The 15,081-nt window shown below is 47.5% G+C and overlaps 1 protein-coding gene across 4 annotated transcripts in view; it reads right to left on the bottom strand.

Annotated features, from left to right (window-relative positions):
• LOC144112028 (protein phosphatase 1L) overlaps positions 1-15,081 on the bottom strand; it is a 56,896-nt gene that overhangs the window by 30,753 nt on the left and 11,062 nt on the right. For all 4 annotated transcript variants that reach the window (XM_077645104.1, XM_077645105.1, XM_077645107.1 and 1 more), the window contains 2 exons: positions 6,196-6,388; positions 5,316-5,446 (listed from right to left, as the gene is read on the bottom strand). In XM_077645104.1, the coding sequence (XP_077501230.1) occupies positions 5,316-5,446; positions 6,196-6,388 (324 nt within the window). The remainder of the gene's footprint in view (positions 1-5,315; positions 5,447-6,195; positions 6,389-15,081) is intronic.

The following is a 15,081-nucleotide window of genomic DNA, read 5'->3' as shown; positions in this document are numbered from 1 at the left end:
CTTGCGAACGATTTCCGCCCGGTTGAAATTCATTCGCAGCATCGGTGTGTAAGCTTTGCGACTGACCAATAGGGAGCATCCACTGCTTGGCTCTCTGTCAGGCTTGGCTTTGGCCAGGCTTAGCTTTGGCCATCGTGTACTCTTCGAATAATTCGTAACTGTTTGATAAAAAGATACGAAATGTTACCTTGTATCTAAAAGTGCGCATGACTACAACAACATAAACACATTCCATGTTACATTACTCCCGCATTTATTCACAGGTTGGATAAGCACCCATCTAGCAACCCTGTTGTCACAACCGAACGAATTCGCAGGTTCTGTGTTGCATGTGAAAGGACTGAGCGGCAATCGCATTGCGGTGTCAGCGGCGGCACCGAATTCGCAGTGTCGGTGCGGCAAAATACGCAGCATGTGAAACGGGCCTAAGACAACTACATGGAATGGTCGGATTTCAGTTTCGATTGCAAGACTTCGTCTCAGAGACCCGGGACATCGCTGCATGCTGACACACTTCGTTTTACTGTTCACATTGTATTTTATGCGGTGCACTTGATCTGTAAATGATGAGAGTGGTTTTATTTGTTGCTTTAAGGTCTTTGTAATATACTGCCAAGATGTTTTGCCCAATGCACCAGCACATTTTTATTATGATGATGATGTCAAGGAAGCCCCATCCCCCTTTTCACCCACAAAATTTATTCGCTACCCACCGGAAAAAAGAAAAAAAAAACCCGAGAAAAGGAGGAGCTGCAAGCTCTGCTATAAAAAAAAAAACAGCAGAGCTCTGAACACATTTAATGTGCAGCACATCCCGTACGTATACCTCCACTTCATGTCCTTGTACGACCGCTTTTTCTAGTGGCGCAGCAGTCATATTCCATAACTTGAAAGGCCATGGAAAGTGCAGCGTACATATTATATACGCAGCTGAAAATCACATGGCGGCTAAGCACATGTGCAATGCTTAGTATATTTTAATTTTAATGTAATCAACTTGCAGCTCAGTGTAGCGGCTTATTTTTGTTTTGCTTGTATTCTTTTTTGCGTTACCAGCACATTTAACCAACAAATTTTCGAAGTTTTGCACATTCACCTCTGGCGTATTTTTCGTTCAGAAGTCAATCAATCAATCAATCAACTTTATTCAGCATTTTTTGTCCTGAAGAAGAGAAAAAAATGCTAGGGTAGGAGCAAAAAGCCACAAACTCAGTAGCTTGACGAGGCTCCCACCCCTAATTGACAAGGCCAACAGACTGTCACGTTATTACATATACACACACACACACACACACACACACACACACACACACACACACACAAATATATATATATATATATATATATGCAGGACTTAGAACCAGCGAAAAAAAAAGTATGCAATGGAATGTGCAGTAAGACAGGTGCTATATCTGAAATAGTTTTGATGTGAGAAATGAACATGTATCTGTGTTAACTCGTCGCAGACTATTTATACATATGAAGATAACAATTCAACGCACAGAAAATGAAAGAAACATATCTAGCAGGAAAAAAAAAAAATCGTGTCAACAGCTCAAAAGGGTCCAATATAATCGGGTGTACACAAGTTCACATAATAGAAGCAGGAAAATAGACGATGATAAAAAGATACAATACATCCGCAATACAAAAGCAGTTTGTGTCGGAGAAACATAATTAAACTCATATGTCTTCAAGAATAAGGTATTTCTGCCACTTGTATTTGCTAAGGTTATGTATATCTATATTTTATATAAAGTATAACCAATATGCTACAAATTGATGTACAGTCGATCCCAGATATATCGAGCCTGGATATATAATGAATTATTGCCTATGTCGAACAGTTGCAAAATCCCCTTGGCAATCCTATGCAAAAGTATAGCAAATCTGTTTGCGTTTATCGAACTACCGTGCATCCCATATTTAAGACATTGAACTCCATGCCACGCCGCACCCCCGTAAGCGCGCTTCTCCCAATATGCCCCACCCTGGAAGTGGGCTTCTCCTAATAGAGTTCACGATCTTCCCTAAATCTCATCTTGTGCACGGCGCTGGCCTTGGACACCTTCGTGCGGAGCTGTACAAGTAGGTGTCTCATGATGAGAACTTTGTGGGGTGTGAACGGAAATGGGAATGGCCATAGGGGGATTTAAGGGGCTGGGAAGAGGGAAATCGTGCTGGCTGCAGGCCCGCAGTCGCCCGATTTCTGCATGCAGGTTGGCAGACTCTGCTGGCGTAGCCAAAAAAAGCGACGTCAGCTAGCTGTCACCAACGTTTTGGCCATTTTGACTGTCACTGCTGTTGGTGCTGCTTGGGCATGTGACTGGCGTGGCACAGTCCGGTGGTCATTCTTTTCGCTTTGTTCGCGAGGCCAATGAGAGTTTGCTTGCGACTTGTGCAGTGCCGTGTGTTTTTGCTTTGGTCTCGTGTTTGAGAGCCAGGAATGCGAAAAAATGCAAGAATTTGGATTTGACAACAAAGGTGGACATCATTCAACGGGTGGAGGATGACGAGAAAAAGTCGTTGGTCGCCAGCGCGTTCGGAATTCCTCGCAACACGCTGAGTACAATCCTGAAGAACAAAGCCAACGTGAAGCTGAAGGCAGCGCAATCCAGTCCCCCCGGGGCGTGTTGTATGTGTGCTCCGACCTACGACAAGGTCGATAAAGCTTTATACGCCTGGTTTTTAGAGACACGTGCCAGAAACATCCCTGCTGACGGCCCAATGCTCATGGAGAAAGCGAAATGGCTTGCTGTAGCCTTCAGAGAAGAGAGCTTCACTGGTGGCACTGGTTGGCAGCAGCGTTTTTAAGAGTCGTTACAGCATCGTCGGAAAGGCCCTCTTGGGTGAAAGCGAGGTGACCAGCAGCGCTGACAAAGAAGTGGCTGTTCAAAGAGTGGCCAGAGATTGGTGACAGCTTTTGCCGTCACAAATATTCAATGCAGATGAGACATCATTGTAGAAGAACTGCAGATTGGGCTAGTTGGTGTTAATGCATAATGGTGGCTCAACAGCGCAAACACACACAGACCAAGAAGACGAGACATACAAACCAGTGCTGAACTTACCGTAGTTACACGATTGTAAGTCGACCTATCTTTTAAATTCGAAATTCCGAAGTGGAGGGAGGGGTCAACTTACAATCGAAACGAAAATGTCGCACTATAAGTAAAGGCGAGACAAACGAGATATCAGGCATGCTACAGCATGGTTGCATTTTTGCTGCGTGGCTCCGTCGCATTGCTCTTGGTGCTGGCTGCGCTCGTTCACGACTACATCCAAGATGGCTGCCATTTCTTGTGCCGAAGAAACGAACAGCTGCGCGCTGGGTCACAAGCTTGATGTTCGCAACGGGTGATACAGGTGTGGCAGCTGCAGCGAGGAAACATTTCAGCTGTTCCATGCGATGTCGTGATATGGCTGTTTTCGAAGTGCGGGATTTCGCTGGACGACGACGTTAGAATGACGCACTGTGGGACCACAGCAGCGATCACGACAGCAGTGCTAGTGAGGACGAGTAGCCCAGTGACTAATGCATTTTCGTTTTGGATTGCCCACATGCATGCCCGTGCTCAGCAGCCGATAGTGGCTGGCGATAAAGGGCGGCCGCTGGATAATGCTATTCAACTATTCAAGGTCAAGCTTAAACGACCTCGGAAGTTTTTTTTTTATTTTTTGGCAATGTGATTTAGGGGGATCAACTTACAATTGCGTAAATATGGTACAACTTTTTATTGGGAAGAAACACGTCATATATACACACACAAAAAAGCAGCACACATGCGCAATGTCAACGAACTCCTAGTGGTGGTAAACGGTAAAACTACTTTAAAACCATGTGTGCATCCGCAGAACCGCTACCCACTTTGTAGCATATTGATTTCCTGAAGAGATAATGCGATAGATGCGTACTCACACACCCTTTACTTTTTCTGATAATATGAAAGCTTCAGCTACTTCTCTAGTGCGCTGGTCTGAATGAACGAACAACACATCAGTGTCATGTGTCATGCAAAAGTGATGATGATGATGACGATGACGACATCGATGCCTGCAAGCCATTGTACAAGGATTGCATTGTGATAGGTAGGAACCGTGACTCGATGACAAGAGAAATTATAGAAGCACACATGATAGCAAGGCTCCCAGAAGAATGTATAAGCGCACCCTCCGTATCTATCGCTGTCAGAAAAAAAAAAAAGCGATACCTCGACTGCGAATGTTGACACGCGTGTGCTTTGTTTTGAGTTTTTTTTATATTTGTGACTTGTGTGCATTGCTTTCCATTTCTGGCTGCCATTCGGGTACTTATTCCGGCTGGCAGCTAATAAAGATTTCAGTTGTGAGTCAGCGATGCGTTGTGTCCCTGTCTGTGTCCTTCTTCTATGTCCTGTTCGTTGCGCTGTAGTCATGGAATGTTCCTGGGACCACCCACGGCAACAGCTCTGAAAAAGCCTATATGCACTCAGGTGCGAAGCTGAGCTTGATGGTAAACGCTAATGTAGGATGGGACAGACAAGAGAGAGAAGCACTGAGCAGCACCTGGCACTTTCAAGCCAGAAAAGGGATAAGGCACACGGTGTGGACTGCTCAAAAAGAAAAGGAGTATGGGAGGGAAACATACGGATTGTGTTCGGGAGAGGACGAAGTAGAGAGCTGGATAAACACTTGTCTGGTTGAGACTAATAAAGAAACAGAGAGCAAAAGAAAAAAATACTATGGGGATGCTTACATCTCCTTAGTAGTGGAATGCGATAGCATCAGATTTCACGTTTGTCGCAACTTCTGTTGCAAGTATGTGTCAGTTTCTTTTCAACTGTCGGTCCATCAACTGTCATATTTGGACTGCTAGCTGCAGTAGCACGTGTCTGCTATGGTTTGACAGTGCGGACATTTGCTTATATTAAATTTTTTTCCAGCTTTTTTATTTCAATTTGTTATCTATGTTGCTGTCCGGAAACTAGGCTGCTCAGGTCTTTTGACCAATCAATTTAATTGCCACCTGCCGTGGTGGGCAGGCTGTGATGACATCATATGGTCACACGACCTGCCTTGACTAATCAGGGTGGCCCATCAGGGCAGCTTGTGATGTCACAAGGTCAAATCAGCAAATTTGGTCCTAGACATCAGCAGTGTTCTGTTTTGGTGTGACGACAACTCTAATGATATCACTTAAAGACAAGGTAGAAAACACAAACATTAGAGCTCTCACATGTGTGCATGCCGATCAAAGTTACAAGGAAGGTCTTCAGAAACACTGCCTGACATGGCAAGCTAAAGCAGACTGCCTTCGTCAGGCGCAGGATGCCTACCTGCTGGGGCTTGTGATCAAAAGAAAGGGGCAGGGCCTGTCCCCGGAGGTCGGCCAGCACACCACGCGAGTCACCAACGTTGGCCACCACCAGGCGGCTGCCATACACCAGTGCCACCAGCAGGGTTGACCCTGCACCCCACCACAGGAATGCAAATCGCCATCATCCACACTATGAAAGGCAGCAGACCAAGGCTTGCATGACAACCCACCAAGCTGGCAGTGGACTTGTCAACTACAATCAAGGAGACTGTGCACCCCGGTCAAGTGACCCAAGATCTGTTGGATGGGTCCACCACAACTGCCATTAAATTATTACTCTGTAAGAGGAATTAAGAGGTACAGGTCAAGAAAAGACGATTCCTGTTAGAGTGAAACTCTCAAACGCACTGGCTGAAACAAACAGGAAACGGTAGGGTTGTGTGAATATTTGAAACTGTGGATACGAATTAAATGTTTGTTTTCGGTTCACATTCATATTAGAGAATTTCTGAATATTCAGCAGCCATACAATAGCCCACAGACTTTCATAAATCCGCCCATGGCGAAATTGCAATATCTGGCCAAATAATCCGAAGTTCAAGTCTAGAGAGTCAAGAAAACAGTGCAAAGATGACCTCTTTGCTTTGTTCTCTATTGTCTATCGTGGGGACCAATCACATTCGGATGATTCTAAGCTTGGGCATTGTGCGAAATTCTCCAAGTGGGTTTTACCAAATGCCACAAGTGAGGTGGACAAGATGGCTGACCACCTCTGCTTTGAGCAATCACAATGCAAAAGTGCACTTTTTTGTTTGTTTTATCCTTCCATAATGTCATGCATACTGTACCACCGTGTTTGGCCAGCCTCAGCATGCCTGCCGGAGCAAAGAGCATCTTACCGGAGAGGTCATGGCGCTCCTTGAGGATGGCCAACAGGTCAGCGTCCAGCTGCAGGATAGCGTCCGTGAGCAGCTGCGTGAATTCGGCCAGCAGCTGCTCCACTGGCTCGTCTGGCCTCCGCCGCTTGGCCGCTGCCACTAGCTTCGGCATCAGGGATGCAAACAGGTGCTGCTGAGCGTAATCTGAAGCCACCTGCAGCCACATGACATGCACAGCAGCCTCAGTGTGGGCGCACTCTCCTGGTGGTACCAATGGCTACACTCCCTTGCCTGAGAGCCATTGGCTGAGCACTAGTATGCTTTGTACTGCAGTAATCTGGACTGCTGCAAGGTCATGGAAATAAGACCACAGAGGCTGCTGTGCCAGTTCTGCCATGGGACAGGGGCACAGAGAGAGATAACAAGAGACAGGCTGCATCACCTCCAACAGCACCTGAGGATCACTACACGTGATGTGCAACATCCAGAAACTCCACGTGGGCTTTCAAGAATGCAGCAGTGGCAGTCTCCGGATTAGTTTTGACCATATGAGGTTTTGAACGTGCACCGCCATTGCACGGCAGCAAGGCATTTTTGCTCTTACTTGTATTGCTGGATGGCCACAGTGTACACACATATGTTCGCTTCACTCTTTTGCAATGCCCTCTCAAAATTTGTGCTTGCCCTTTTCATTGCTATAGGATTCACATACTCCCCACCCTTATGTAGTACATGCTCCCCACTAGGGGCCCTTAAGGAACAATAAAGGGCGATTTTACCTCCACAGAAATATGGCTGCCACCGCCAGGATTCAATACTGTAGCCAAGTGCCAAAGTCACTTGATCACCACAGTGGATTGTGTGAGCTTGATGATGTCGTCATCGCCACAGACACGTGGCAAGAGCAGTTAGAGACTGACCATTAAGCCGAGCAAGTGCGAAATAGAGCGCACCGCCTGTTTTTTAGGCCACCGTATAGAAAACGGGAAAGTGGAACCCCTCTTGAAGACCCTAGAAAAAATTTTAGGCGCCAACCAACCAACGAACAAGACAGCTCTGCATTCTTTCCTGGGAATAACCGGCTATTACCGGAAGTTTGTTCCGCACTACGCTGAAATTACTAAGCCCTTGACTGATCTCACCAAGAAAAGACAACCTAATGTTATCGCATGGGGACCGGTGCACGAAAACGCATTTAGCATTCTCAAGAGGCGACTGTGTGATACGCCCATACTGCAAGCACTGAACCTATCGAAGATATTCATTCTTCGTACAGATGCCTCAACAACAAGCCTTGGCACAGTACTCTTGCAGACTAGTAGCGACAACGTCCTGCACCCCGTTGCCTACGCTAGTCACAATCTACTGTCCAGAGAAACACGTTATTCTATCATTGAGATTGAGTGTGGGCGGTGCAGAAGTTCCATATTTATATGTACGCGAAACCGTTTGTCATTCAGTGCGACCACCAGCCACTTCAGTACGTGCAATCTGCTAGACATATAAACAACAGAGTTTTGCGCTGGAGTCTATTTTTGCAAGAGTACATTTACACCACCGATTACTTAAAAGCAACCGATAATGCGGGCGCTGATTATCTTAGCCGTGTTTGACTGACCCACTCACCGTGCCATATGGGAGTTCTCGAGACTGAAGAGTTCAGCTAAGTCAAACAACAGTGACTGTTCCTTTGTCTTTTGTGTGTACGTATGAATGTGTGTCTGTGAACAAACACCAACTCTGAACCCTTCCTCCTGTGGGACTCGCCCATTCTATACCCTCCCCCAGTTCCAGAACAGTTGCAAGCCACTGTCTTGAAACTGGGTGAGAACAACAATATTTTTGATGAACCAGAGACGAGATCATTTGTAAAACATACAAGCACCAAGAGACTGGGGCAGCCAGTAACGTACTACTTTCATGGTATCATTCCAGCTATTTTGCCAACCTGAAGGAGAAGAAGCTCCTCTCCGTTCACTCAGGTGGGCTGAATGGGCCTTAGAACTATCTATAGTCCTCGAGCCATCTGATGAGACTGGTGACGCACAGTGCTTTCAATGAGTTCAAATGCTTCCACGCGTTCTTTTATCTGATTAAATCGGTAACAATTACACTAGTACGCAGTACGCAGTTTCCTTTGGATAGCATCAAGCAAGCCTTGTGGGCTCTGCTGTTTCTATAGGTGATCACCAGCTACATGTGTGCCTCTGTTAAAAACTATTAACCCTCAGGACTACAGTGTTTGCACTGGACAAACAAGGGCTCTTATTAGGGGTTAAAACAGTTATGGCTTATGCTACTCCACCATCTGCTTGTTCGCATGTGCTGCCAACCTCTGGCAGCAGCTGTGGCAGGATTCAGAACATCAACATGCACACTTTCCAAGGTTCACACAGTGGATTTCAAGTGTGTGGTGCACGCGGTGGACACAGCAAGATCAGCATGAAGCGCGACAACCTATATAATTCAGAGATACAAAGTCAAGCACGCTCTTCCAAGATTCAGTGAGCTCCGTGCAAGGTGAGCTTCACATGGACCTTGTAAAGCTGCTGCCCAAAATAGACAGGTTTGAGTGAGTGCCTAGAGGTGCTGTGGGTAAATCAGAAACAACAAAGATAAGTGGAAAGCAGTTAACAAGAAGTGCATTCGGCACAATGAGAGAGAAATATTTTATGACCTCACACAGCACCTGCAGTTAAAACTAAGGTGTTGTGGGCTGGAGCCTTTTCAGTGACAACTCCTTGTCTGTCACACAGAATGGCGCATGCCCAATATTTGCTGAGGAATGCTTGCACACTTTGTACTTAAACTCAAATCACAAGTTAACCTGTCAAGACATTTAGCCCCCTTAACTCTTTCACTAATGCGAGTTGCGACTCAGGTAGCATGGTCGGATTGGAGAGGGGACGAGGAAGATTGGAGACTGGGCTAGGGGGAAGGCAAGGAAAACTTTATACAACTATTAACATTTTGTACACATACAACTGGTAGTGCTTCTCAGTAAAAGAGTCTCGATGAGAAAAGCTACCTGGCCGCACTTGGTTACCTTCCCTGAAATCCCTAAATTGAGGCCGTGTATGACAAGGATGGAGTGTCCTGAAACATTCACTGCGGCACTCATCATGCACTCTCTCCTTAGGGAACACGCCCCTGTCACGTGTTCAGCTTGAGAGGAGGATGCCATCTACGTCGTACCGACACCGGAATGTCTGCGAGTGGCGCTCCCACGGATCACAGGTTGTCGCACATGTTCCTCATCAGTGCATGGCCAGGGTTATGCATAAGAGGCCACAGGGGGTAGGGAAATGGCTAGCTGGCGACCTCTCCTTTAAGACGAATGCTGCTGTCAAACATGATGGCTGGACCCCGCTGACCTCTGGATCCTTTCAGGACGGTCAATTACGGCTGGCCATGGCAGCTGTGCACTGGCGGTTTTCAGTGCAGACACTATCGCCGCTGCCATGAATAAGCCGGGAATAGGGGGGGGGATGACCCCGCGTCGCCTTCACGAACACAACGGCAGCCTGTGGGAAAGTCCCCTGCATCCTCGCCAGTTTTCTCACACGATTTAGGCGAAACGCAACAGACTGCCTCGGTGGCAGAAGGAGATCCTGATGGGCAGGGGACTGCATCCACTGTCCGGAGGGATGCCGCTAGAGGATGCTCTTAACTGAAGTCGGTTGTTTCTCGGCGCTTCTTGAGCCCAGTGCACCGCGAAGGCTTCCTTCGCATGTTCAAGTCCGCAAAGGACACTGCAAAGTGACTTCGAAGTAACTCGTTTTCTGCTAGCGTTATAAGTACGCCGAAAGCTCAACCGCTCAGTCAGCAAGCGTGACACAATCTCCATTAAGCCATGCCAGGCTCTTTCCCTCTTATACAGCCATTTAGTCCCTTAGAGCAGCCCAGCAGAACTTAGAAAGCGCTCACAAATTGACACATTGAGCTAGAAAACTCGTCTCACTTCGAAACACTACACAAAAACAATATGTTCAAAATCGTAGATTAGGAAGAAAAACATCCGCAAGCAGCAGCTTTCAGGCTGATTCTCAAGTTAAGAGCTCCGACTAAAGGCATCGGCGTTACCATTGAGACTCCCCTTTTTGAAACACACCTCAATAGAATCTTGTTGCAAAGCGAGGTTCCAGGAGTGCAGGAGTTTTTGGAAGAGGTTGTCTGTTCTTTAGCCGCGCCGTGCACGGTCGCGGACTGAGGGTGGCTTCAGCAGCCATGAACTGTCCAAAGCTGAAGGGCTTAAGTGTGCATTGACACCTGCGAGCTTCAGACGTCATGTGACAATGATTAGTCCCACACCCCAGCCGCCGGTCCCCAACACTCGAGCAGCGCTAGAAAATTTGAATGCGAGGGGGGAGGGGACAATCGAGTATGAAAGAAACTCCTCTCTCGACTCCTGAATACCCTTTGCTTCCTTTTCTGACTGGAGCACATTCTGCTGCATTCTTTCGGGTGGTAGCAGTGCGTGCTTTTCTGTGGCCCATTGTGAGTCTGAACCCGTCTAGTCAGCCTAGTTTTCATGCAGTGCCTATCGCACCTGGAGTGCAGTGGTGACAGTCTCGGACAATTACACTCGTGACCGGGCTTCATCCTTACAGTGTTCTGGGCCCGTACTTTGTCCTTTCTCTGGAGACTGCCGCTTGGCTTGGCTCTCCTTGCTCGCGGCCGCCTTCCGGAAACTTCCCTGGCTGATCTGTCCTGCGCGGCACCTCCCTTTCTCGCTATGCCCTCACCCTTCACATCTGCTCTTTGACTCAGCACCGAGCCGCATTTCCCACTTGCATTCGAACCATCAGCTCACACTTTCAGTAAGTCACTGCATGTCGTAGCACCTAACTGTTCCAACTGCACTTTACTTTTCTTTCTATTGAGCCTAACAACTTGCTCTCCTGTGGCTTGCTATCCGACCTTAGGACCGTAACCCCGAAACTTTACCTGAACCACTCTTTGGCTAACGTTGCGTTCTGGCCTGGGGTTTCAGCGGTGCACTCAGGTGACTCGCAGTCACTCTCTTTGCAGCAAAGTGTTGTCTCCAATACTTCACTATTATTGTTCGCTAGTGGCATCGAAGGAGGGTCTCCTTTGATTCCATCACTGCGTTGTCTGTCCTAAGAGCTCACTTCCTGAGAGAAAGCATCAGCCTCACTTTTCAAAGCAGCCTCTGCATCAGGGCTAGAGTTGCCCGCTCTGCCTTTGTTCACGTTGTCAGTGCTCACTAACGAAGCAGGTCGCTCGGTTTTGTTTTCAACGGGGATGTTGCAACTCAGTTTGCTCTTCGATCCCATTAATTTTGGCCTTCACTAAATTCCCGTGATGACCTCCCTCAAATAACCTAAGGACAACTTTTCCCTGGTCATTGAAACCTTGAGCGCTTTTTTCCTAGATACCACTCGGCTGCAGGAATCCACCTTTTTCTCAGAAAGCGCATGCTCTTCTGGGCTTAAAAGCACCGGTTTGCACCTTTCCTTATTCCTAGCATTAGTGCCTCCAGCCTTTATCTTTATGGCTAGCAGATTTGCACTTTTAAGTTAAGCTTAAGTTAAGGACAGCTTAAGTTAAGTGCAGCGAGCCATGAAAACAAAAATGATACGTGTAACGTTAAGAGACCGGAAGCGGGCAGAGTGGGTGAGGGAACAAACGTGGGTTAATGACATCCTAGTCGAAATCAAGAGGAAGAAATGGGCTTGGGCAGGGCATGTAATGTGAAGGCAAGATAACCACTGGTCCTTAAGGGTAACGGAGTGGATTCCAAGAGAAAGTAAGCGTAGCAGGGGCCGGCAGATAGTTAGGTGGGCGGATGAGATTAAGAAGTTTGCAGGCAAAGGGTGGATGCAGCTGGCAAAGGACAGGGTTAATTGGAGAGACATGGGAGAGGCCTTTGCCCTGTAGTGGGTGTAGCAAGGCTGATGATTATGATGACTCTTCGCTAGCTTTCTGACTGAAAACATCGGTCCTCGCTGCCGAAGTAGCGTTTCTTTCTTGGACTAAAACTGTCCCATCCCGGCACTTCTGAGCAGCAGCCGTGTCATCTGGCAACAGAATGGAGATCCAAAGTCGGTCTCCGACACTCTCGTGGATTTGCTGAGCACTGTCAATGGGTTTTGAAATCAGCCTCTGCGAAAATTCCAAAGTATCTGAAGAGCGCAATTTTAGCTATCGCAAAGTTGTTCGACAGCCGCACTAATACTCGGTCGTAGCACGCAGTTCTACCTACAGTTCGTACCTACAGGTCGTACCTACAGTTCTTGTGTCAACGCGATGATGCACTCCACAGCACAACAATGTCAGTCTTCCTTGGCTACGCGGATAGTGATGCTCTTCACCAGGGTCAACTTCTCGGGCGGCGACATCGGAGGCTCCAGGCAGAACTTTGGGCCCAATTTCAGCAAGTCAATATGCCGCTGTGGAACCTGGGCATCACCTAGCACCAGAACGTCCGGACTAGATTTCACCTTCGTCTTCTTCTCGGGTAGGTGAGGACGCACTGACGCCCAAATAAACTCGGTAGTCTGGTCCGCTGTACTCCGGCCATGTTGGCCTCACTGTACGTGCTATGCGTGTGCAGGGCACGCATGACATCTTGGCATATCAAGACCGCCACCTGCCCCTCCGAACTTCAAATTTTGTGTGGGCCTTTGCTTCCGTCAGCAGGGCACTCGAGGAGGATGCACCGCATGCTTCGTTCCGAGTTGTGGCGTCACGCAAGATTTCTCAAGGATGCCTCCGTGTTGCCTGCAACACGAACAGAGACAAGCGTCGTCAAGCCACACGTTTCAGGGAGTGGGCAGTTACAGCGGACCAGACTACCGAGTTTATTTGGGCGTCCTCACCTAACCAAGAAGAAGACGAAGGTGAAATCCAGTCTGGACATTCTGGTGCTAGGCGATGCCCAGATTCCACAGCGGCATATTGGCGTGCTGAAATTGGGCCCAAAGTTTTGCTTGAATTGAAGAAAATAGCGCCAGAGCATGCAAACCACGAAAAGACAAGGACGAGACACAAAGCGCTAACTCACAACTCTCGTCTGTGTCTCATCCTTGTCTTTTCGTGGTTTGCATGCTCTGGCGCTATTTTCTTCAATTCAAGTATGCACCAACTCGCCCAAAAAGAAGTGTTAAAAAGTTTTGCTTGAAGCCTCCCACGTAGCCGGCCAAGAAGTTGACCCTGGTGAAGAGCATCACTAGCTACGTAGCCAAGGAAGACCGACATCGTTGTGTTGTGGAGTGCATCGACGCGTTGACAAGAACTGTAGGTAGGCCGTGGAATTCTAAAAGCCTGCGTGCTACGGCAAAGTTTCTAGAAAATAGTAGCCTATGCCAGAGAATGCATACTTGGAGAAGGCACGGGTCGCCGTTGATAAGAATTTTAAGCAGGTTACAGTCAAGTGTGATAAAGTAAAGGGCAGTGCAGTGGAACTGTTACCCAGGATGAACCTTGCGAAGCTCGCCTCGGGTGTTAAAAAGACTAAGTTGTCACTACTAGAACTACGGTGCAGCACTTTCTGGATAGCTACCCAGGAACGTGTTTTGGGTTTAGTAGCGATGTTGAGGATTTATACTACACCCTTCCCCATGACAAACTCATGGTTGCAGTGAAAGTGTGCATCACAAAACAGAATGACAAAGTGCAATTAATAGGTAGAAGTGGGATTTCGGGTGAGAGTTTTCTGGAGCTGCTTTCTTTCTACCTAAATACGACGTTTGTGATCGAGAAAAATTCTTCCTACAGAAACAGGGTGTATGCATTGGCTCCCGTGTAGCTCTGGTCCTCAGCAACATTTTCCTTGGGAAAGTGGGTGAGGCCATATCCTGTAACCTTAATGGTCTGGCATTACAGATTTGGAGGTATGTGGACGATTACCTTGTACTGGTTGAAAAGGACAGACAGGCGAGGCGTACTGTCGATGTCTTGAAGGATATTAAAGAGAATGCCATGGGCCTAAAGTTCACATTAGAAGTCCCTGTGAACGACGAGCTCCAATTTTGCGACCTCAGGCTCCGGTTCAAGGAGGGGCAGGTGTGTTGGGTGAACAAACCTAGGTCCGAAAAGCCGATTTTGAACTTTTCGTCGGGACACTCCAAGTTGGTTAAAATTAGTATCGGTCTCTCGTGTTTACGCTCCGCACTTAGGAAGTCCTGTGTGCATGGCATCCTGGAAGGTGTGTTCTTTCAAGTACAAAGGCTTGCAGTTGCAGGGTTTCCAGACTCGGTCATTTCAAGAGCATGTGAGAAGCTCCATTCCAAGGTAAAGGCTGGTCGTTCCGGGAACACTAGGAACGGTGAGGAGGGAGAACAAAGAGAAAAGAAGAAAACCGCGGCAATTCCGTATGTCCATCGCATGTCGCACAACCTCAGAAATGTTGGAAGAAGGTTTGGAGCGGATGTCGTCTGCACAGCACCGTTTAAAGTGCAACGCCTTTGTACCATGTCAAAAAGTAGACTAGAACGGCGGCATAACGTCAGCCCGTTCGTGTGCACAGTGCGCCACTACTCCCTATTTTTGGACTCGGTTTGCGACGTCATGTATGAGGTACCGCTTTCATGCAAACAAGTGCATACTGGCCAAACGGGGCACTGCATGAACGTTCTGCTCATGGAATGTAACCTTTCTTCAGACACCGTTCAGTCATGCATCGCTCAACACTGTGCAGAGTGCACCAAGAAGAATAAAAAGACGTGCAAAGCTTTTTTCAAAGATACCACCATCGTGAAAGATATACCGGCATCGTGATCAGCGCACTGGAGAGATAATGGAGGGGTATATTATCGGGAAAAGAAAGATGTTTGTATTGGCACTCCTTTTGTCACGTTGTATGAAAAAGAGATAGGATTTTTAGATGCCTCATGATGTGTCGCGTATTGATCTGTGGTGCAAATGTACTTGTATTTTTTGCAC

The sequence above is a fragment of the Amblyomma americanum genome, unplaced genomic scaffold, assembly GCF_052857255.1.
Source record: "Amblyomma americanum isolate KBUSLIRL-KWMA unplaced genomic scaffold, ASM5285725v1 scaffold_30, whole genome shotgun sequence".
NCBI classification, from domain to species: domain Eukaryota; kingdom Metazoa; phylum Arthropoda; class Arachnida; order Ixodida; family Ixodidae; genus Amblyomma; species Amblyomma americanum.
The sequence above is the reverse complement of the archived record's forward strand: the minus strand, read 5'-3'. Positions and strand labels throughout refer to the sequence as shown.